Source organism: Salmo trutta, chromosome 36 (genome assembly GCF_901001165.1).
Source record: "Salmo trutta chromosome 36, fSalTru1.1, whole genome shotgun sequence".
Lineage (NCBI taxonomy): Eukaryota > Metazoa > Chordata > Actinopteri > Salmoniformes > Salmonidae > Salmo > Salmo trutta.
The window spans coordinates 26,186,687-26,209,235 of NC_042992.1; the positions used below are offsets into that span (position 1 = coordinate 26,186,687).

Genomic DNA, 22,549 nt, shown 5'->3' on the forward strand with positions numbered 1-22,549 from the left:
TTGGTGTTCTCTGGCAAATGCCAAACGTCCTGCACGGTGATGGGCTGTAAGCACAACCCCCACCTGTGGATGTCGGGCCCTCATACCACCCTCATGGAGTCTGTTTCTGACCGTTTGAGCAGACACATGCACATTTGTGGCCTGCTGGAGGTCATTTTGCAGGGCTCTGGCAGTGCTTCTCCTGCTCCTCCTTGCACAAAGGCGGAGGTAGCGGTCCTGCTGCTGGGTTGTTGCCCTCCTACGGCCTCCTCCACGTCTCCTGATGTACTGGCCTGTCTCTTGGTAGCGCCTCCATGCTCTGGACACTACGCTGACAGACACAGCAAACCTTCTTGCCACAGCTCGCATTGATGTGCTATCCTGGATGAGCTGCACTACCTGAGCCACTTGTGTGGGTTGTAGACTCCGTCTCATGCTACCACTAGAGTGAAAGCACCGCCAGCATTCAAAAGTGACCAAAACATCAGCCAGGAAGCATAGGAACTGAGAAGTGGTCTGTGGTCATCACCTGCAGAACCACTCCTTTATTGGGGGTGTCTTGCTTATTGCCTATAATTTCCACCTGTTGTCTATTCCATTTGCACAACAGCATGTGAAATGTATTGTCAATCAGTGTTGCTTCCTAAGTGGACAGTTTGATTTCACAGAAGTGTGATTGACTTGGAGTTACATTGTGTTGTTTAAGTGTTCCCTTTATTTTTTTGAGCAGTGTATTTAAAAAATAGCTATTGGGTGTTTCAGCAGCAGAGGAAAATGTCCCCTCCACATCTTTTGGGGAACAACCCCATGAGTAGGGCATTGCCAATGAGGTACTGCCAACATATTACATAATTGTCTGCACCATTTGAAGGGAGCTTCCAAGCTACAAAGCAGACCTTTGTTGATTATCTGAAGCAGTTCATTCTTAGTTTGTTTTGTACATTGTATATGCTCTGGCAAACGTCTGTGGTATGGTTTCCAATCACGTTTAATATGCAGGCAATACTGAGTGACCGAACTGCAGACACAAATAGGATTTGGCAGTTTTTAAAAACCTGATTGTGTAGCCCACATCAAATGCTTTTGCTGATAATACAGAATATTAAACATTTGAAATGAAAGGCACCAAGACCCATAGACATATAACCCCTCAAACGTTTGAATAATGCTGTCAGTGCTATGCCATTGACATAGCTTCTCCTTGTTTGAAACATGTTAAACACACAGGCAGGAAAAGTTTCGTTCCATGATACCACGTTCTGGACACATCCATGCTAAAGAATATCCCTGATGAGCCCATGTTCTGGAGTTTTTGTTGTTGTATTTGCGGTGTTTTATACCATTGGAACTTAAATGACATTTTACATTTAGACTCCACGTAGAAGCTATACAGCAGGCTAATATCTAGGCTACTTCGTTTTTGATGTATTTAAACTGGAGTTCTCATTTTTTCTTTTTCCGGCTTAAGAGGGTGTGGTTTTTCAGAAAGTAATTTCAGTATTTTGTGCCTCGGTATTCTTCTCTCGAAACCAACAGGTTATAGGCTACTACTGTGTTAACCTATTGAAACAATTTCACCGGCATGTGAAACAACAGAGAGAAATCTAAACTTGACTAGAAACAGTTACATTGTGAATCTTCTGAAAGGCATGAGGGACAGTTCGCAGTCAATCAGACGTCCAACCGAAAGTTTCCCGTAGCCAAGATAAATACCATTTTTCTTCTCTCTGTCCTCTGCTGGTAACCACCGCCTACTTACTTGCCATTGGACACGCATCTGTTGCATTCCAGTATATGAGTGGTTGACAAGGCTGACACCGGTCAGGAAGGCGTGATCGACCGGCCGATGACTGTCGGAGGGGCACCGGGACCGAGACAGTAGGACGATCATCACATCTTGAAGCTGAAAGAACCTGCCGACTATTCTTCGTCTCCAGGAGCCGTCTGGTGTAGTCTAATAAAGTAGGTCTACAGTAGCAGCCTTGAAGAGGAAGAAGAAGACCCACATGCATTGGTATTTCCTCCCTCTTGTCTTGCGCAATATTCTCTAACTTTTTATTTTTCAGGTTAAACCGTGTACCCAAGAAAGAGCACAAATTATTTTAGTGTAGCCTATACCAAATGAAACTGAATGTATGTCAACGTCAATGTTCCCTCAATTATTTTTGGCACTGAGCAAATTTCAGGTCAGCTGAGCGCAAACTTGAACGTTGTGAAAATTCTGTGCAGCTTCCAGCACGCGTTTTACTGTGAACACTAGGCGTACAGTTTTAACAGTGGCCAAGTGGTCTTCTGTGGTTATTTGATCACGATGTCGTGGCCTACCATCAAAAACAATGGAGAAAATGCATCCCGTAACATTTTAACATGGAAATAGCTGTTCTATCATTCAGTCTACAGTAGCAGCCAATGTGTGCTGTTCAATGTAGGCCTACATTCAATGATACTTATGAAAAAACAAACATGCAGGGCTTGACATTAACCGGTTTATCCAAATGTTGTGGTGTTTGATGCAAGAAACCACTTTACAAAATGAAATGTATTATTATTCCCATACCATTATTACAGAGAATCAGACAAATTATGCTACCCTCTGCCTATTGGTTACTTAGCTTATTAAAGCCTGTCTCAAAATACAACACTGCCCCTTTAAGACCTAAACTCTTTACCTGACTCGCTTTTCAAAGATGTCTAGAAATGTACACATTTTGTGCTCTTGTAAGAAGTAATCACGCCCCTATTGCTGACTACACATTTTATATAACTGGGCTAATAACTCACTAACTAGCACAGGATATGAACAAAATGTGGCTACATGCATCTCTTGCTTTGATCTCAAAACAAGTGCATCTACTCATGGCCACAGCTGTAAACATGGTCCAGTAAATGGCACAGATCCATATAGCAATGGTCTATATGGATCTGTGCCAGCTAGGTTCGTTTTGTTTCGGTATGTTGCATTGAAATGGCTAATATTGCTTTGATTCGATCACTATTGCCACAGTAAAGGGAAACGTTTATAGTGTTATTTAACAGGGAAAACTATAGAAAGGTCAGTGAAGTTCTTCTCTCCATGGGCAGATATTTATTCTGCGCTTCATGCAGCGGTCTCGGGGCTACTGCAGTTTAGAGGGAACATTGGTCAACATTTTAAGTTATAGTATTTGATGGGGTGAAATGGGTTTTTCTAATTTGTGGAAGAGCACAGTCAGAAAATATATTTCTCACTGATTGATTGTTTCTCACTGATTGCCACTCCTTTTGTCACCTACTAAAACATGGGAGATGCTGAAGGGAGAGACGTATACTGTAGGTTTATGTGAGGTCTTGAATTAGTTATTATTGGGTGTCAACCAGTTGCTGTCAGTGACGTTTAAGATGAGGGAGGATGATCATTATTTTTATGAGCATTGCCTTATTTCTATTACAGCATATTGAATGACTTTCATTAATATTCCATTCACCCAGCTCAATGTAATATCAATATGTTTAGGCTACTACATGATATTAGAATTTTCCCTATACCCATCATGAGGTTGCTACAACCTAGACTATGAATGACAGTTTACAACAGGTCGAGAGAGAAATTTGAGTAATCAAGGTGACAGACAGGGATACATTCAATACCACCTTGCACATGCTTGCCTGCATCTAGCTGATATAGGGTGTAATCATTAGTCCAACATTTTTACTTTTTACCCCTTTTTCTCCCCAATTTCGTGATATCCAATTGATAGTTACAGTCTTGTCCAATTTCTGCAATTCCTGACTCGGCAGAGGCGAAGGTCGAGTGCCATGCGTCCTGAGAAACACAACCCCGCCAAGCCGCACTGCTTCTTGACCCACTGCTCGCTTAACCCGGAAGCCAGCCGCACCAATGTGTTGGAGGAAACACTGTACCACTGGCGACCGAAGTCAGCGTGCATGCGCCCGGCCCGCCACAAGGAGTCGCTAGAGCGTGATGGGACAAGGACATCCTGGCCGGACAAACCCAATTGTCCCCCAGACAACGCGGGGACAATTGTGCGCCGCCTCATGGTTCTCCCGGTTGTGGACGGCTGCGACACAACCTAGGATCAAACCCGGGTCTGTAGTGACGCCTCCAGCACTGCGATGCAGAGCCTTAGACCACTCCACCCCTCGGGAGGCAAATGTTTGTATTTTTATCCCCATTTCGTTCCGCTTTAATAAATGTTGTTCAACAGAATCGGCGGAATGAATACAGACCTGATCACACGCAAACACAGTTCACTATCATAGCAGCCGCATACAAACAGCATGAGCATTTTGTTTGTTGCATTATTCCTTCTCTCATCTACATGCTCTCCTCCTCTCACCTTTTCCCTTCGCTTGTGGACTGCAGTGTACAACACATCAGCTGTCCGTAAACAGGTGAAAAAACCTTTTCAAGCCAAACCTTCATTTCATAACTGCTACACACAGCCTAAGTCATTGTCACCATATTAGCTAATCAACCTAGCTACTAGAACTAATGCATTAGTAAACCTGCTACAATCATGCAGTAGAGTGTACAGTTAGCAAGCAGTTTTGCAGTTACACCGGCTGGCCCTGGTGGGAATAAATTAATAAAACCAAAAGCTTACCTTTACTTGGAAGAGGTCCCGTTTTCGATCGCCATAGCCAGCTAGCTAACATAGCATCCCGCTCTGTTTGAGCTGGGTGTTTGAATAGGCTAAACTAGCAGCTGCATTCGCTAGCTAAGTTAAAGTGGGAAAAAATGAATCTCTCTCTCTCTTGCGTCTCCTTAATTTTTTTATTAAAAACAAATATAAAAAACTGTTCAGGGATTAGATGTTATTTCTGATGGTAATCAATCAATCACAACAATGTGAGCTAATATGTTTGAGTTAGAATGAGGGTAATGGCCATCCATTGTGCATCTACTTCTTAGATGGGAATACTCTATACCTTAACATACATGCCAGTTCATGCTGCAAGAGCTCTGATAGGTTGGAGGACGTCCTCTGGAAGTTGTCATAACTACTGTGTAAGTCTATGGAAGGGGGTGAGAACCTAGGAGGATCATGATTTTGTATTGAAGTCAATGTATCTAGAGGAGGACAGACGCTAGCTGTCCTCCGGCTACACCATGGTGCTACCCTACAGAGTGCTGCTGAGGCTACTGTAGACCTTCATTGCAAAACTATGTTTTTTAATACATTATTTGGTGACGTGAATATATTTAGTATAGTTTAATCTAAATGATAACTTTTTAAATGTTTCACTTTTTATTTATATGAAATTCACTGAGGAGGAGGGTCCTTCCTCTGAGGTGCCTCCACGGGTGTCAACAATATTTTTCGTCCACAGGTGCCACAGTGTAAATCCCTCAGTCGCATAAGCCATAGGCAAATACTTGACAGGGTTGAAAATAGGAAATGGGTGTTGATTAAATTAGAATACTTGACTGAATATGCCTTGTTATCATGTCATCTTTTTTTAAGGATCCCGTTTTTGAAGGTGTTGCAACTAAGTTGCTGTTCATAAGCAACTCTGTTTTATCAGATGTGGGCTTGTGGCCAATATCTGCTAAAAAAGTTAGTTACTGTGTAAACATGTCTGATAGTGCTTTGTGGTTGGATGACATACATATGCTGTATGCTTCTGAAAATACATTCTTTCACCAGTTCAGGAAATTAAAACTTGATTGCTTGATTAAAAACAGATTTGCGTGTTTAGTTGGTACGCTCCCATTACTTTTTACATTCTAGTCATTTAGCAGACGCTCTTATCCAGAATGATTTACTGGAGCAATTAGAGTTCAGTTTTTACATCACACTGCTCAGAAAGATATATTTTCTCTGTTCATCTTCAAGGTTGAAGAGTTCATGTTGTTCTTCCTCCGTTCCTCTCCCTCCAATGTTAACTGCAGATGAATTGCAGATTAAGGCGACCTACTGTTAATACATTGTCAGGTCTGCTGCAGGAATCGAAACATGTCTGGTGTATTCTGGCCTCCTGTCCCAGGCCTTGGTGTTCTAGCCAGGTAGGGCCAGCATAAAGGGTGTCCTCTGTTTGCCTGGTTAAACCAAACTGAGCATGCACTCACCAGGCTAGTCCTCTCTACTGAGGTGGCAGCATTTTACAGAGGAACTGTGAAGAAGAGCCCTTCACTTGGACTAGAGACTCATTTTAAAGTAATTGAACTGCTGAAGCAAGTAATGTGATGTTTATTTTTTTTTAAATAATAATTTTCATTGCTATTTCATTCAACATTCAAAGTTTTCATAGCCTGCGCTGATTGCCAATTGCACACACCCCAAATGCTTATTGTCTTGTTCATTGTTTCCGTTTTTTCATTTCGTGCTGGCATACTGACACAGGTGCACATAATTGCACCTAATTGAAGGAACTTTTTTAACCTGTGTGTCAGTTATGTTTGGGGAGTCCTCCAGCAAAGGTGATGTTTTTACTGCCAATAGTTTTACTTGGGCTGCAGTTTTCAAATAAATTGTCATTTTGAGCCTCTTTTCGTTCTTAGTTATTGTTTTGAAGTGTCAGCATTCAGAGCTGGTCTATTCTAAATTTCTTTCTAATGGTGTTACCCTCCTTCTCTTTCAGTTGCCAGTCTCCTGAAGCTGTCCAGCCAGCAACAACAGTCCATCCGTCAAACCATCCCTCATGGCAACGATCGTCATGGAGCGGATTGGGCGTCTGTTCATCAACCTCCAGCAGGTAAGGGCGGTGCCCCAGATGCTGACAGAGGCCGCCCCTTCCATGCCAGGCACACTACGGGACACCGAAGTTCCCGGGTTCTTCAGAGAGCGCTACATCCACGCCGGCTACCGACCACTCCACCAGGGCTGGAGGTACTGTAACATGTACTACAATACCCATAATGCTATGTACATCATATCCGGTTTTATCATAGTAAAGACATCTCTTAAAGAAGCTTACATAATGGTGTCCTGTCTCCTGATCAATACAGGTACTACTTCCTGTCGCTGTTCCAGCGTCACAACGAGACCATCAACGTGTGGACCCACCTGCTAGGGTCTCTCCTGGTCCTGGTCAAGTTCCTACAGCTAGCTGAGACAGTGGACTTCATCGACGACGCCCACGCCTGGCCCCTCCTCATTCTCCTCCTGTCCTCCCTGGCCTACATGGCCTGCAGCACTGTAGCCCACCTCCTGGCTGCCAAATCAGAGTTCTACCACTACTGCTTCTTCTTCCTGGATTATGTAGGAGTGGCTCAGTATCAGTACGGCAGCGCCGTGGCTCACTTCTACTATGCTGTGGAACCAAACTACCACCAGTGGGTCTCCCCAGTCTTCATGCCCACTGCCACCTTCCTCTGCTGCTTGTCCTGCCTAGGCTGCTGCTATGGGAAGTATCGCAACTACAGCCTGCGGGTCTGGGTCCGGAAGGTGGGGCAGGTGATTCCCTCGGCTATGGCCTATGCCTGGGATACTAGCCCGGTGTTCCACCGCCTCCTCCGGTCCCTCTGGACCACGTTGCACAGTGATGACATCGCTGCCCCGGCCAGTGGCGTAGTTGGCGACCCGGCTATATCCTTCCATGGGAGCCAGGTTGCCTTCTTCCTGTCCAGTGCGTTCTTCTTCACTAACCCCCTCCCAGAGCGTCTGTTCCCAGGCCACTGTGACTTCCTGGGGCAGGGCCACCAGCTCTTCCACGTCTTCCTGGTTATCTGTACTCTCTGTCAGATCCAGGCCTCTCACCTGGACTACCTGGGCCGACGGCCACTCTACACACAGCTACACGGAGAGGGAGCAGCCACTGTCTATCTGGTGCAGTATGGAGCCACACTGGTGGCCTGTGTCTGCATAGCAGTCTTCATTGCAAGGAAAGTAAAACGGTTGCTGAACTGCAGAGACAAGTCCAAATGAACTGGGTAGGTCACTGTGTAGGAGACTTACAATCACTTCCCAGTGGGCAAAACTGGTTGAAATGAGTTGATGTTATTACAGCCCAAAACTTTTGCCCAGTTTTGCCCGCTGGGTTGGTACCAAAGTGATCAATGTGGCCTTGTTCGACTCGACACACACTGCCTTCCTTAGCCTGCTCGAGTTTGTTTCTATAATATTATGTTTCTCTACAGCACCTGTGTCCTTGACTATGACGGAAGTATTCCTATAGCAGTATGTCTAATCTTGTGTCTCAATGCTTCTGTTACACTTGTGCTAGTTTTGTTCCATAATGGTTTTTTTTTTTTTACAACAACGTATGTCTAACTACTGCCAAGAAACATTGTGATGTGAGTCCTTGTCAGCACTCAGACAATGAAATGAATTGATCTTGAAGGGATAGTTTACTGAAAGTTTATTCACTTTCAAAGTAGTATTATGTTGTTGGAAAAGGAAGCATACATGATTCTGAATATCAACAATACTGCTAACTATTTTTTTTATAGGAGCTTTACATTTTAATGCCAGGCTGATCAATCTATCCACATCTAGAGCACTTTTATAGGCAGACAAATTGACTTACCCACATTGCACATTTTCACCTATGAGAGTATAAACTGGGTATTACTCATGTGGGGTCACAAACCAAGGCTGGACTGGACCAACTGCTGAGAAAGTGTATTAATTAATCCGTCAATGTAAACCTTATGTCAGATTAGACATACATGTACAGTGGAAAGAAAAAGTATGTGAACCCTTTGGAATTACCTGGATTTCAATTTGATCTTCATCTAAGTCACAACAATAGACTAACATAGTCTGCTTAAACTAATAACACACAAATTATTGTATTTTTCTTGTCTATATTGAACACATCATTTTAACATTCACAGTGTAGGTTGGAAAAAGTACGTGAACCTCTAGGCTAATGACTTCTCCAAAAGCTAATTGGACTCCAGGTTAGGTGACTCCAATCATTGAGACGAGATTGGAGATGTTGGTTAGAGCTGTCCTGCCCTATTAAAAAAAACACTCACAAAATTTGAGTTTGCTGTTCACAAGAACCGTTGCCTGATGTGAACCATGCCTTGTTTTTCAACGTATCTCTAAAAGCCTTGATGTTCATCAGTCCACAGTAAGACAAATTGTCTATAAATGGAGAAGGTTCAGCACTGTTGCTACTCTCCCTAGGAGTGATCGTAAGGGAAAGATGACTGCAAGAGCACAGCGCAGAATGCTCAATGACGTTAAGAAGAATCCTAGAGTGTCAGCTAAAGACTTACAGGAATCTCTGGAACATGTTAACATCTCTGTTGACGAGTCTACGATACTTAAAACACTAAACAAGAATGGTGTTCATGGGAGGACACCACGGAAGAAGCCACTGCTGTCCAAAATAACATTGCTGCGCGTCTGAAGTTTGCAAACGTGCACCTGGATTTTCCACAACGCTACTGGCAAAATATTCTGTGGACAGAACTAAAGTTGATTTGTTTGCAAGGAACACACAACACTATGTGTGGAGAAAAAAAAGGCACAGCACACCAACATCAAAAACCTATCCCAACTGTAAAGTATGGTGGAGGGAGCATCATGGTTTGGGGCTGCTTTGGTGCAACAGAAGTTGGGTGATGCAACAGGACAATTAAGAAAATAGGCCTTCTGGAGTGGCCTAGTCAGTCTTGACCTTAACCCAATTGAGATGCTGAGGCATGACCTCAGGAGAGCGGTTCACACCAGACATCCCAAGAATATTGCTAAACTGAAACAGTTGTGTGAAGAGGAACGGTCCAAAATTATTCCTGACCGTTGTGCAGGTCTGATCCTCAACTACAGAAAACATTTGGTTGAGGTTATTGCTGCCAAAGGAGGGTCAACCAGTTATTAAATCCAAGGATTCACATACTTTTCCCACCCTGCACTGTGAATGTTTACACGGTGTGTTCAATAAAGACATGAAAACGTATTATTTGTGTGTAATTAGTTTAAACAGACTGTCTATTGTTGTGACTTAGATGAAGATCAGATAAAATTTGACAAATTTGATGCAGAAATCCAGGTAATTCCAAACGGTTCACATACTTTTCTTGCTATTGTATACACACAGTTTATTTTTATAGTAAGCAACTTGTGTAGTCACTGTATTATGTCAACATGCTGTATTATGTCAACATGTTCTTGTTGTGCCTTGAGAGTATTTATCTTTTACATAACAGGAGATGATGAAGCCAATCACTAGCCTGGTCCCAGATCTGTTTGTGCTGTCTTGCCAACTCTTATTGTCATAGCGCAAACCGATCTGGAACCGGGCTAGCCTATCACTGACAAAGCCTTAACAAAGCGAATTAGAATAATGTAAACTTTTTTATAGTCTTTTCTATATTGGGGGGCAGGTGAAGCTAACAGTGCTCTTTTTATGTATTTGTCACTTTGCTGTAACAGTTGTTTTTGCTTGCTCACTTTAATCCTAGAATATATTTGCTTAGTAGTTCTCTGGTCTGGAAAAGTCCTGACCTTGTGTTGACTGAGATTTGAAAGCTACTGTGTAATATTGAACATTTTCAATTGACATGGTGTCAAATTATGTATGTAATGGTCGTGATCGTACAGTAATACATGACTAGTTTATAACCTGTAAATTGTTGGTGCGTTTATATGTTCCATTGCTACCTTTTTCCTTTTGAGTGACCATGAGGGGGAAAAGGAAAATGTGTTCCCTCTTACCCTGGCTTCCCACTGCCAGGACTGGTAAGGACTCTCGCTCTCTCGCTCTCCACAGTGCTGTGATGCAATCCGGCTTTGTTAATGTTTACCCTTTGTCCATTACTCTCTGATTTCCAGTTGTTTTGAAGGCGGCAGAAGTCATGCTGGATTGACAGCATGGTCAATGTATTCAACCTATTCTAGCCCATGGTGTTGTATTGAATGTTTATCTTGGAAAAGAGACCTTTAAACCCTGACTTGGACCACACACCCACTCCACTGAATAGCAGGAGAGTGATTGCTTTGCAACACTTGCAGTTAGCCACTGCTTTCTTCCAAAACACTGTTTGTTGAATTTGCGATTTCCAACTTTTGTCATGTTTATGTCCAATGGCCGATGAGCACCGATACGTTTTATTTATAATTTATCTTCATAGGATTGAAAAGGATTTGCAAGTAGATTGTTGACGTGATTCATTATGAAGACTGCTTGCGAGCTAAGATTTAGAAAGTATGACGTTGACATGATCAGTCCAATCAAATATAGGTTAGATATAACGTCATTTTATCTGGCCAATGACTATAAGCCCAAGGGGCTTGAATTTTTTATCTCTTCCAGTAGATTTTGTGGCGACGTAGTATCCCCATGAGTGACAGAACACTGAGCCAATCACGGTGCAACTAGAGAACATTACCAACCCCTATGCTCTGTATTTCCCGCTGGCTGCCCCACCACCACAGAAAGCACTGAGCTAGGCTTAAACACCTGCATTTTGGAGCTGCCTTACTCAAGAAAGCAAACAAGAGCATGTTTGTATGTGGCTTTATTAACTCAATATTTGTTAGTTTATACATTGCTTGCAAACTGATATGTGACACATATTAATGCCCCCCAAAATGTATGTATGTATGTATGTATGTATGTATGTATGTATGTATACCAGTCAAAAGTTTGGACACACCTACTCATTCAAGGGTTTTTCTTGATTTTTACTATTTTCTACATTGTAGAATAATAGTGTAGACATCAAAACTATGAAATAACACACATGGAATCATGTAGTAACCAAAAAAGTGTTAAACCAATCAAAATATAATTTATATTTGAGATTTTTCAAAGTAACCACCCTTTGCCTTGATGACAGCTTTGCACACTTTTGGCATTCTCTCAACCAGCTTCACCTGGAATTCTTTTCCAACAGTCTTGAAGGAGTTCCCACATATGCTGAGCACTTGTTGGCTGCTTTTCCTTTACTCTGTGGTCCAACTCATCCCAAACCATCTCAATTGGGTTGAGGTTGGGTGATTGTGGAGGCCAGGTCATCTGACCTAGCACTCGATCACTCTCTTTCTTGGTCAAATAGCCCTTACACAGCCTGGAGGTGTGTTGGGTCATTGTCCTGTTGAAAATCAAATGATAGTCCCACTAAGGTAGCCATGCTGGTTAAGTGTGCATTGAATTCTAAATAAATCAGTGTCACCAGCAAAACACTATCACACCTCCTCCTCAATGCTTCACGGTGGGATCCACACATGCGTATATCATCTGTTCACCTACTCTGCGTCTCACAAAGACACGGCGTTGGAACCAAAAATCTCAAATTTGGACAGATTTCCACCGGTCTAATGTCCATTGCTTGTGATTCTTGACAGTGAAGAGGCGACTCTGGGATGCTGGCCTTCTAGGCAGAGTTCCTCTGTCCAGTGTCTGTGTTCTTTTGCCCATCTTAATCTTTTATTTTTATTGGCCAAGATTAAGATGGGCAAAAGAAGACAGACTCTGCCTAGAAGGCCAGCATCCTGGAGTCACCTCTTCACTGTTGACGTTGAGACTGGTGTTTTGCGGGTATTATTTAATGAAGCTGCCAGTTGAGGACTTGTGAGGTGTCTGTTTCTCAAACTAGACACTCTAATGCACTTGTCCTCTTGCTCAGTTGTGCACCGGGGCCTCCCACTCCTCTTTCTATTCTGGTTAGGGCCAGTTTGCGCTGTTCTGTGAAGGGAGTAGTATACAGCGATGTACGAGATCTTCAGTTTCTTTGCAATTTCTCGCATGGAATAGCCTTCATTTCTCAGAACAAGAATAGACTGACAAGTTTCAGAAGTAAGTTCTTTGTTTCTGGCTATTTTGAGCCTGAAAACAAACCCACAAATGCTGATGCTCCAGATACTCAACTAGTCTAAAGAAGGCCAGTTTTATTGCTTCTTTAAACAGAACAACAGTTTAACTGTGCTAACATAATTTTTAAAGGGTTTTCTAATGATCAATTGGCCTTTTTAAAATGATAAACTTGGATTAGCTAACACAACGTGCCATTGGAACACAGGAGTGATGGTTGCTGATAATGGGCCTCTGTAGGTCTATGTAGATATTACATAAAACAATCAGCCGTTTCCAGCTACAATAGTCATTTACAACATTAGCAATGTCTACACTGTATTTCTGATCAATTTGATGTTATTTTAATGGACAAAAAAAATTGCTTTTCTTTCAAAAACAAGGACAGTTCTAAGTGACCCCAAACTTTAACATTTTTTTTAATATATATATTTTTATTTTAGCTAAACACGTGAAGCACAAAACAACTAGAGAACATGACAGGTGGCCACTGCTCCAGGTATAGTTTCCCACTGACTAATGGAAAAAAATTATTCACAACAATGCAGTCTTACTAAGACAAGTCAGAAATCCTAACAATTTGCAGGGCATTCACATTCCAATACTTTAACTTCATGGCATTTGTAGAACAGTAATTAAAAAAACGACTTGAAGCCCACAACCTTTTCCTTTCGTTATTACTGCAACCTCAAACTCACCCAATGAAATTGTAACCGTTACGTTGCTGTCATGTCTGTCTCCAAGCATTTCACGCAGCTCAGCAGAGGGCAGTGTTGAACTCTAGGCGACTGCTTCCTCCATGTGGAGAGGCAAAGCGTCTGATCTGAAACACAAATGATATGTATTGGTATGCCACGAATCCATGTGAATAGTTCAAATATCCATCCATTGTCTCCATATTGTATAGTGTTCCCGTTATATCCCTTGAAATTATGTAACATTTGGAGCCTATTTTAGTAACCCTAGGATTTGGTTTGATCGATGTAACATTGACACATTACAGCCTACTACTGTTCTATGCTCCATCACAGTGCTGAAATGATCATTGTATTTGTCCTCTGCTTGTGCTCTTCATTAATGACTGAAACTCATCCACAGTGTGATAGGCTAACAATCCCATTTCAGAATTTACCAAAGGGCGTTAAGTGCGCAAATTATAATCTTGACACCAGTATACCAATGGGCATTTTAGGCTTAGTATCTGTTTTACTTGTCAGCCTCTCTGCCCAGAATGAGATCTGTTTGTCTGAACACAGTTTTATCTGTCCATATTCTATGACTTTGAGATCACAAAGCTTCCCTTCAACGCTCACAAGCAGTCCCATCCTGATGTAGACACTGATCAATAAATGGATGTTGAATTATGCTGATTGACCAGGCTTGCCAGGACACAGTTTTGGGGGTCTGATTCCAGTCTTGGCCCTCTTCCTGGTTTGTTCAGTGCATTTAGCTACTGCTGCCTGCCAAGCCACCCAGCTCAGCTCCTCTTTATCCCATGTAGGAAAAACCTGAATCAGCAGACAAAGCTGGAGCTAACCCTACGCTTGGACATTCAAATTCCTTTAATTAAGCAAACCAGACGGCACCATTTTTTTTTTTTTACGTTTATGGATAGCCAGGGACACACTTCAACACTCAGACATCCTTTACAAACGAGTGCGTGAATTAGTCAATTTCCTGTCCTGCTAAGCATTCAAAATGTAACTAGTTATTTTGGGTGTCAGGGAAAATGTAAGGAGTAAAAAGTACATCATTTTCTTTTGGAATGTAGTGGAGTAAAAGTAAAAGTTATCAAAAATATAAATAGTGAAGTACAGATACTCTTAAGTAGTACTTTAAAGTATTTTTACTTAAGTACTTCAGACCACTGCCCTTCCTGTTCATATAGTCTCAAACAAAAAAGCTGAAATAAATCTTTATAATTGGATATGGGTAATCATTTTATTCCAGGCTGGTTAACTTTACTACACACTGGACTATATGCCAATAACAGGCTAGATTTACATGTCACAGTCCCATCAAACTACACACCGTACTAAAGAGTTGCACTGGCCCTTTAAACCACACAGCAAATAGAGGCTTTTCAGCCGCGGGAGGCGATTGATCGTAGTCTTCCGCAAGAGAGCTATTCGCGGTTCGTGTGACAACACAAAGGGATATCGAGAATCGCAATCATGGGCGTCAAATTGTATTATACCACCGTTACTGCATCCAGAGAGGTGAGATGAAACGGAGATTCATTGATATATTGTATTCTTGCAGGTGGATACATTTCTAATGGACCCTTTATGGACCAGTCTGAAAGACACACCCAACGCCCTGTCAACGATCCATCCCAGGATCTGATCAGCATATATACAATGCGACTTTTCCATGTTTTAGATCAAGAATGTAATTGTTTGCATGTGTGGCATAATTTATTATTCAGTCTACCATACAATCGCAACGTTTTTGAAGAACGACTTAATTTAGAGACTAACAAAACACACCAGGAAATGCAAACTCACCCCGAAAATGGTGACGGAAGTGATATTGTTCTGCTTTATTTCCTCTGTCTGCGTTTGGCGGTAGATCTCACGAACCTATTCGAATAATGAGGACATGTCAAATGCATATTTTTCGCATTCTGCAACTTACCTGATATAATCGATGCATGTCTAGACAAGTGGAACTAGGTTAGCGTACTTGTCAGCAATGACTACCGTATACCTGCATACACGGTGGATGTGAACTATTTGTGCAGTCTAGAAGCATTATAAACAGACAGGATTTCGCTTTTAGTGGAATTTCTCAAATTGATACAAATGTTGCAGCGTACTTCCCAAGAGTTTGCAATCGCTCAAGCGTGGACACAATGTATAAATATATGCAAAACATCGCGGTTAAACATCTGGTGTCAATTACAGGGGAATTTGTTTTTCGGTGGCCTCTGCATTGCACTGCCAATGTATCCATAGCCTATAACCATCGAGTCATATGATACACGATCTTTTTTAATCGAAGACTTTGAAAATGTTTAGCCGTAAGTTATGTAATTTCACCTCCTCTACGAAAAAGTAAGGGATTCGGTTTGACCCTAGCTTTCCTCTTGTTTTCTAATGGTAATTTTCATCGGCTTTCAGTAGTACGTGGTGTGTCTTCCTGCCTTGCCCATTGAATGCCAGGATGCATGCAGTTGGTGAAGTAGATAGACGTGGTTACACATAGCAAACCCACCCCAACCCCCAACTTCCTCAATCCGACCCAACAAGATAGCGTTGCACAATTAATCATCAACCACACATTGGATAAACCCTTCTAGCTTTTAAAGGCAAAGCAGACTACTTAGATCTACTTAGCCGTTTTCTGTCTCTCTGTCAGGATAATCATAGAAGTGCTAATGCTACCCATCTATCTCCCTTAACAGCAGACATTAACAAAGCTCTGACTGTTTGGTGCCTGGTACTACAAGTAGAGCTTGCGCCCTTTTCACACTATCTTACCAAACTGTACCGTGCTGACTCTGATATGTCTTTTCACATCGTCCTTTTCAGCGCTGTGTTAAATGTGTAACCAGGCCAGTACTACTAAACTCAGTTTAGCTAGCCACAGTAGTGTGAACAGTGTTAATGGGTCCCTGATCCTGAACTGACCCTTTCCTCTCCCCCTCCAGGTGAAGTCTCAGCAGGCGGAGGTGATGAGGATACTGGAGAGTAAGAGCATCCAGTACGAGCTGATTGACATCTCAGTGGGCGGGGAGGTCAGGGACGAGATGAGAAGCAAGGCAGGGAACCCCACGGCTGTCCCGCCACAGATCTTCAATGAGGACCAGTACTGTGGGGTAAGGAAGGGAGAATTAGTATTTGTGAGATCTGACAGCGTTGTGTGTGTGTGTTGAGTGTTTATCTAACAGTATGAGGATAATAAGTATAGATGAAAAGGTGGCTAACCGTTTACTTAGATGGCATAAGCATGTGATGACCCCTTTATAATACCTTCTACTCTGTTTGGTCTCTTTCCTCCAGAACTATGAGATGTTTTCGGACGCAGTGGAGGAGGACAAAGTGGAACAGTTTCTGAAGATGGCGTGATGAGGAAGAGTCGTGTGTCGTCGTCCCCCACCACACCTCCCCAGGGAGGCTCGTTGACTACCCCTCTGCCCCACTGGCGGTGCCCGCCCTCTTTCTCAATGCCATGATGAATGCCAAATACAACCAACCAATCAAAAGGCACACGCACCCCTTCCCACCCCACCCCGCTGGACTCTTACCTAACCACTGTTGAAATTATTGTGTATGTTTTATACGGCAATTATTATGTTCTCCCTGTTTCCTTCGTCACTGTTTCCCTTTGTGGTCCTTTCTGGTTAAGATCTGGGTTCAAATACTTTCAAATCATTTTAAATTCTTAAGTGGTACTTTTTTGAAGCTTTCCTGTAGCAATTGAACCAATAGAAATGTCCAAAAAGGGCAAACCTCACCCACCTGGCACTCCATGCAGACAAAAGCAAATGCTTAAATATTTGTATTTGGAATAGTATTTGAACCCAGGCCTGCCTGGTCCGATGTGTTCGTGTCACTAATCAGTCTGAGTCTGGTCTGTGGGATCAATGGAGCTGCCTAATCTAGATGTGTGGTAATTAGGTCAAATAATCTGGGCTGTACATGTTACCAATGTAGGTCCACTAATCAAGAGGCTAACATTCACCAGGAATCAATCTTGGCCTGAAATGACCCTTTTTATTCCCTATATCGACCTGGTGAAATGTAGTGCACTACGGCTGCGTTTACATAGGCTGCTCAATTCTGATATTTCTTTTCACTCATTCTATTTTTGACCAATCACATCAGATCATTTTCAGAGCTGATCTGAAAAAAAATATATCAGAATTGGGCTGTCTGTCTAAACACAGCCTATGTAGAGAATAGGGGCCATTTCATACCCAGACCAAAAAAACAGAATACTTGGTTACCATTACTTAGATTTAGCGGTGTTTGTATTTTCCTTACCTGTCCCACTTGACTTCCATGTTGTTCATATCGACAAACAAAGTCATTTTCAAAATGTACTTGGGCCGACTGTAGACATCAACATGGATAGGAGAACGTAGCATGGATAATGTAGAAGCCAACAATCACAGAACCCTAAAGAAATCTGAATTGTGTTAGAGACAGAATAAATGAACTGGATTCTACTTTGGTCCAAAACATTTCAATGCTAATGGTGTCAAAGATCCATGCTGGAAAGGTGAGTCCATAGTGGAGAGTTACAGAATATGGTAAAAACAGACAGACAGCATTTCAAAGTGTTAAACTTGGTGCCAATAAATGTGAGAATGTGCTTTACAGCTGGATACAGTCACTTTTGACCTCAATATAGTCTTACTTTTCTCAACGTTACTGCATTCCAAAGACTGCTGTATTTTTTTAAGAGACCACTTGCGTTTGCTGGGAATTACCTGATCGTCAATCATTGGTCTTACATAGACATAAAATAGACATATTTATAGGACATTGTCGCAGAAATACATAACACTGTTACTGGTACTACAGCTGTACATCCTTACTGTAAGAACTGAGTTTGAGTATTATAATCCCCTGAATTTATAAGCCCCAATGACTGTTCTATCTGTGGTAATGTGTAATTCAATCTCGAACTAGCTTGAAGATGCAGTAAAGACAACTATGCACATTAAACTCTGCCTCACATTCCCACTGTTTTACTGACGTTTGGCTCCTGAGTGGATAAAGAAAGTGTTTCAGATTGAACTGACACCATCTCATCCTTAGATGAAACTAACTCACCACACGGGGAAAGTTGAAGGCCTCACTTTTAGTACTTCAAGTGTCTACTCCTCTTTCTTCCAACGGGTTTCTCTTCCATGGGAGGTTGTGAAAAACGTATGTGCCGTTTCATGTGTAGAGTCCCACATCTTTTACCCTGTATGTCATCATTTAAAAAAAAAATATATTGCCCCCAATGTAATCTCTGTGCAATAGCATACCTATCATTATAACCCCTGGTTCCACACATACGGACCTTGATTTTCATCTATCTCAGACGAAGTCTGGCAACGCACCACCACACGCATAGTATATCTGGGTATGTAGGTGTGGGACCTCTATTCTGTAATGGCAGCCTTCACAGACAATGTTTGTCATTTGATGGTGGTTGATGTGTTATTGGTCAATGATGTGTAGCTATTCTCTATCAACTATATGTTCGACATTCCATGTCTCTCTCTTCCAACTACTGCTTTGCTTTTGGACCAAAGCCCCTTTGGCCAAAATAAATAAAAAATGAAATATAGGGAATGAGATGCTGTTGTCTTCCAAGAAGATTGGGAAAAAGGGTCAAATAAGTATTATGGTTCAAATAAAAAGGAATAATGGCTAATAGGTCTATTTGTGTTTTAAAATGTGAATCAAGGACTCAGTTGTCACTTTCAAAAATCTAGTTGATTAATTTGGTCTTGAGTGTGTTATGAACATATTCTTCATTGTACAATAAATAGTATTACAAATACGATTGCAAAGCTGTCAAAACAGAGAGAAGGAAAAACATATTGTAAAAAGGACACAGTACATTAAATATACATACAGTATATTCATCAGATACTATATTGATTCAGTGGTATTTTTCTTACGGCTCTCTGATATCTTGATTAAGACAGCCTTTCCATTTGCGGTTCACTTCATCTCATTGAGGAATGTTACAGGGCCCTGTGCCCCTTCAAATTACACCTCTTCAAATTAGTTGATTCAGCTATTTCAGCCACACCCGTTGCTGACAGGTGTATAAAATTGAGCACACAGCCATGCAATCTCCATAGTCAAACATTGGCAGCATGGAACCTTCATAGGATGCCACCTTTCCAACAAGTCAGTTCATTTAATTTCTGCCCTGCTAGAGCTGCCCCGGTCAACTGTAAATGCTGTAATTGTGAAGTGGACACATCTAACGGCTCAGCTGCAAAGTTTTAGGCCACACAAGCTCACAGAACGGGATCGCCGAGTGCTGAAGCGCATAGTGTGTAAAAAATCGTCTGTCCTCAGTTGCAACACTCACTACTGAGTTCCAAACTGCCCCAGGAAGCAACATCAGCACAATATGGCCGAGCAGCCGCACACAAGCCTAAGATCACCATGCGCAATGCCAAGCGTCGGCTGGAGTGGTGTAAAGCTCGTCGCCTTTGGAAACGCGTTCTCTGGAAGGATGAATCACGCTTCACCATCTGCCAGCCCAACGGACGAATATGGGTTTGGCGGATGCCCGGAGTACGCTACTTGCCCCAATGCATAGTGCTAACTGTAAAGTTTGGTGGAGGAGGAATATTGGTCTGGGGCTGTTTTTCATGGTTCGGGCTAGGCCCCTTAGTTCTAGTGAAGTGAAATCTTAATGCTACAGCATACAATGACATTCTAGACTCTTCTGTGCTTCCAACTTTGTGGCAACAGTTTGGGGAAAGCCCTTTCTTGTTTCAGCATGACAATGCCCTTGTGCACAAAGCGAGGTCCATACAGAAATGCTTTGTTGAGATCGGTGTGGAAGAATTTGACTGGCCTGCACAGAGCCCTGACCTCAACCCCTTCGAACACCTTCAGGGTGAAATGGAACCCCGACTGCGAGCCAGGCCTAATCGCCCAACATCAGTGCCCGACCTCACTAATCCCCGCAGCAATGTTCCAATATCTAGTGGAAAGCCTTCCCAGAAGAGTAGAGGCTGTTATAGCAACAAAGAGAAGACCAACTCCATATTAATGGCCATGATTTTGGAATTAGATGTTTGATGAGCAGGTGTCCACATACTTTTGGTCATGTAGTGCACATCTCACGGGGGAAGAGCAGGAAACCACTGAATTTTCTCACACGATCAAAGTTGTTTTAAAAGAATAAAAACCTCATTATACTGCTTGCTGCTTGTAATCGTTCAGTGTACAGGTCCTGACATTGACACATGTTCAGGCACAGGAAGTTAAAACGCCCACTCAGCGTTTCCTGTTCAAGTTGTCCTCTATGTTGATGAGAACTGAGCTGTGACTGTATACAGCATGGCTCTGGATGGGAACCGGCTGTGAGCCTTATCTGATGCTGCACGTATATCCATCCATCTGGTGGTGAAATAGCAACAGTAATAAGATCCAAGATTAATCATATTTGTGAAAGTGTTCATTTATTTACTATTCATGTATTCATCATGTTGGTGGGATCAAATTAAATGTATTATGGCCAGGTATAAGTTGATAAAGCACAATTTATTTAGAAACAGAGTGAAATGTACCTCCATCAAGACATGCATTTAATGCATTTCACTGCTGTGCAATTCTGTTCACACAAGCACTTCATAGAAATGTGTATTGGTTTCAAGTAGGCCCAAAGAATTACAAATCTTTGTTGTACGATACGTATCAAACTCATTCCATGCAGGGTCAAGTATTTGTGGGTTTTCGCTCCTCTCTTGTACTTGATTGATGAATTAAGGTCACTAATTAGTAAAGAAGTCCACTCACCTGGTTGTCTTAATTGAAAGGAAAAACCATAAACACATAGACACTAGGAATGGAATGAATTTGACAGCCCTGTTGTACAAGAACAAAAACAAACAATGGAGTATGTGTCTTTAGTACGAATCTCATCAAGCTATTTAGATCCAAAACTCTTCCAAATCAAAGGGTAAATCTTACAGATTGTCTATAAAGTATTGTATATGCTTCACATATGTTTTATAGGTTGATAATTATGACAAATCGCAGATATCCAACTAAGGAAAATAATCTAATTATTCTGTCTGTTAATGATAAATTGTTTGTTGTATTGTGTGACAAAGTGTTTCTTCCATGAGCGCAGAGAAACGGACAGGCAAAGAAAATATGATATGTTTTAATTACATAACAAAAACTCACAATCTTAGGTCTTGTTTATAGATTTTTTTATGATTCTTTGAATTGTAAAACTATCCCTCACCATTTTGCTGAGTACGTAACAAACTTAACCACCACATTCAGCAACTAACATATAAGCATGGTGTTGGTATACTTCATTCTTTGTACAAATGTATAAGAACATATGATTGTGCCGTGTCTTTATGACCTCACAACTTCTTCATGTCCAGGCTGAACGGGTTCTGCGTTGAATCTATGAGAGGAAGACGAGTATGAACATGGGACACAACTAATCAAGTGCTTTAGCAATTAAGAACAAACATCCTGGTTCAGTAGCTTGTCCCGGTAGCCCTGCTGGGACATCCTCTGGGTCTGCAGCCTCCACTCATCCTCCTGCAGCCTCCAGGCCTGCTCATGCTAATACCGACCTGTACAGGACGACAAACTCTGCTTCCTTATCCAGCTGGAGTTGCTCCTTGACGTGCTTCAATTCCATCCAGACGTGCACTCTCCAGTCGCCAGTCCTCCTGCTCCCCCTCCAGCAGGACTCCCAGGATCCTGCAGTCTGCCTCCTAATGGACAACAGACACATTACAAGCAGAGGTTGGGTGAGCAGGGATGATCCCATCATGTCAATTTACAGCAGTTAAAAAACAAGGACATACCAGCTCCCCCTGAACCACCTGTGCTTTCGTCTTCAGTTGAGTACGGTACTGGGGGGTCAATCATTGCCTTAGGAAGGAAACAGTTTGATCCATAAGAACAACAGCTTGTTGTGGCTGTTTTTCAGTTTTGCTGGTTTATTTATTCTGTTATTATCCCTGACTGAACCAGTGCTTGACTTAGGCATGAGATCACCAAAGCTGAGCACTCGCACCTCAATTTTTCTACTGCTTGAGCTCCTCCACCTCATAGAATATTAGCTCAAAGTGTTGTGGAGCTCCGGCACCTAAATATGAACGGTAAAGGCACCCAAAATGAGCACTTACCCTATTTGGGTA

General features: G+C 42.1%; 2 protein-coding genes and 1 long non-coding RNA gene across 3 annotated transcripts; 2 read left to right on the plus strand and 1 right to left on the minus strand.

The window, feature by feature from the left end:
• The first annotated feature begins 1,803 nt into the window (after window positions 1-1,803).
• LOC115175743 (membrane progestin receptor alpha-B-like) lies at window positions 1,804-8,694 on the plus strand. The gene is made up of 3 exons (XM_029735210.1): window positions 1,804-1,993; window positions 6,562-6,809; window positions 6,929-8,694. Exons 2-3 carry the CDS (start codon window positions 6,622-6,624, stop codon window positions 7,845-7,847), a joined length of 1,107 nt encoding a protein of 368 aa, XP_029591070.1. The 5' UTR covers window positions 1,804-1,993; window positions 6,562-6,621; the 3' UTR covers window positions 7,848-8,694.
• Window positions 8,695-14,735: 6,041 nt separating this feature from the next.
• LOC115175744 (SH3 domain-binding glutamic acid-rich-like protein 3) lies at window positions 14,736-19,062 on the plus strand. Its single transcript, XM_029735211.1, has 3 exons — window positions 14,736-14,906; window positions 16,340-16,507; window positions 16,692-19,062. Exons 1-3 carry the CDS (start codon window positions 14,862-14,864, stop codon window positions 16,755-16,757), a joined length of 279 nt encoding a protein of 92 aa, XP_029591071.1. The 5' UTR covers window positions 14,736-14,861; the 3' UTR covers window positions 16,758-19,062.
• A 2,518-nt stretch (window positions 19,063-21,580) lies between these two features.
• LOC115176217 (uncharacterized) lies at window positions 21,581-22,549 on the minus strand. The gene is made up of 2 exons (XR_003872184.1): window positions 22,214-22,549; window positions 21,581-22,120 (listed from the first exon to the last, which is right to left on the minus strand). It is a non-coding gene; the product is annotated as an uncharacterized LOC115176217 (long non-coding RNA).

Bases quoted from the DNA above. Each gene is read 5' to 3' on its own strand.
- LOC115175743 (XM_029735210.1), top strand. From the start codon at position 6,622: ATGGCAACGATCGTCATGGAGCGGATTGGGCGTCTGTTCATCAACCTC. The intron at 6,810-6,928 runs GTACTGTAACAT...TGATCAATACAG, and splicing joins CCACTCCACCAGGGCTGGAG to GTACTACTTCCTGTCGCTGT.
- LOC115175744 (XM_029735211.1), top strand. From the start codon at position 14,862: ATGGGCGTCAAATTGTATTATACCACCGTTACTGCATCCAGAGAG. The intron at 14,907-16,339 runs GTGAGATGAAAC...CTCCCCCTCCAG, and splicing joins CCGTTACTGCATCCAGAGAG to GTGAAGTCTCAGCAGGCGGA. The intron at 16,508-16,691 runs GTAAGGAAGGGA...TCTTTCCTCCAG, and splicing joins ATGAGGACCAGTACTGTGGG to AACTATGAGATGTTTTCGGA.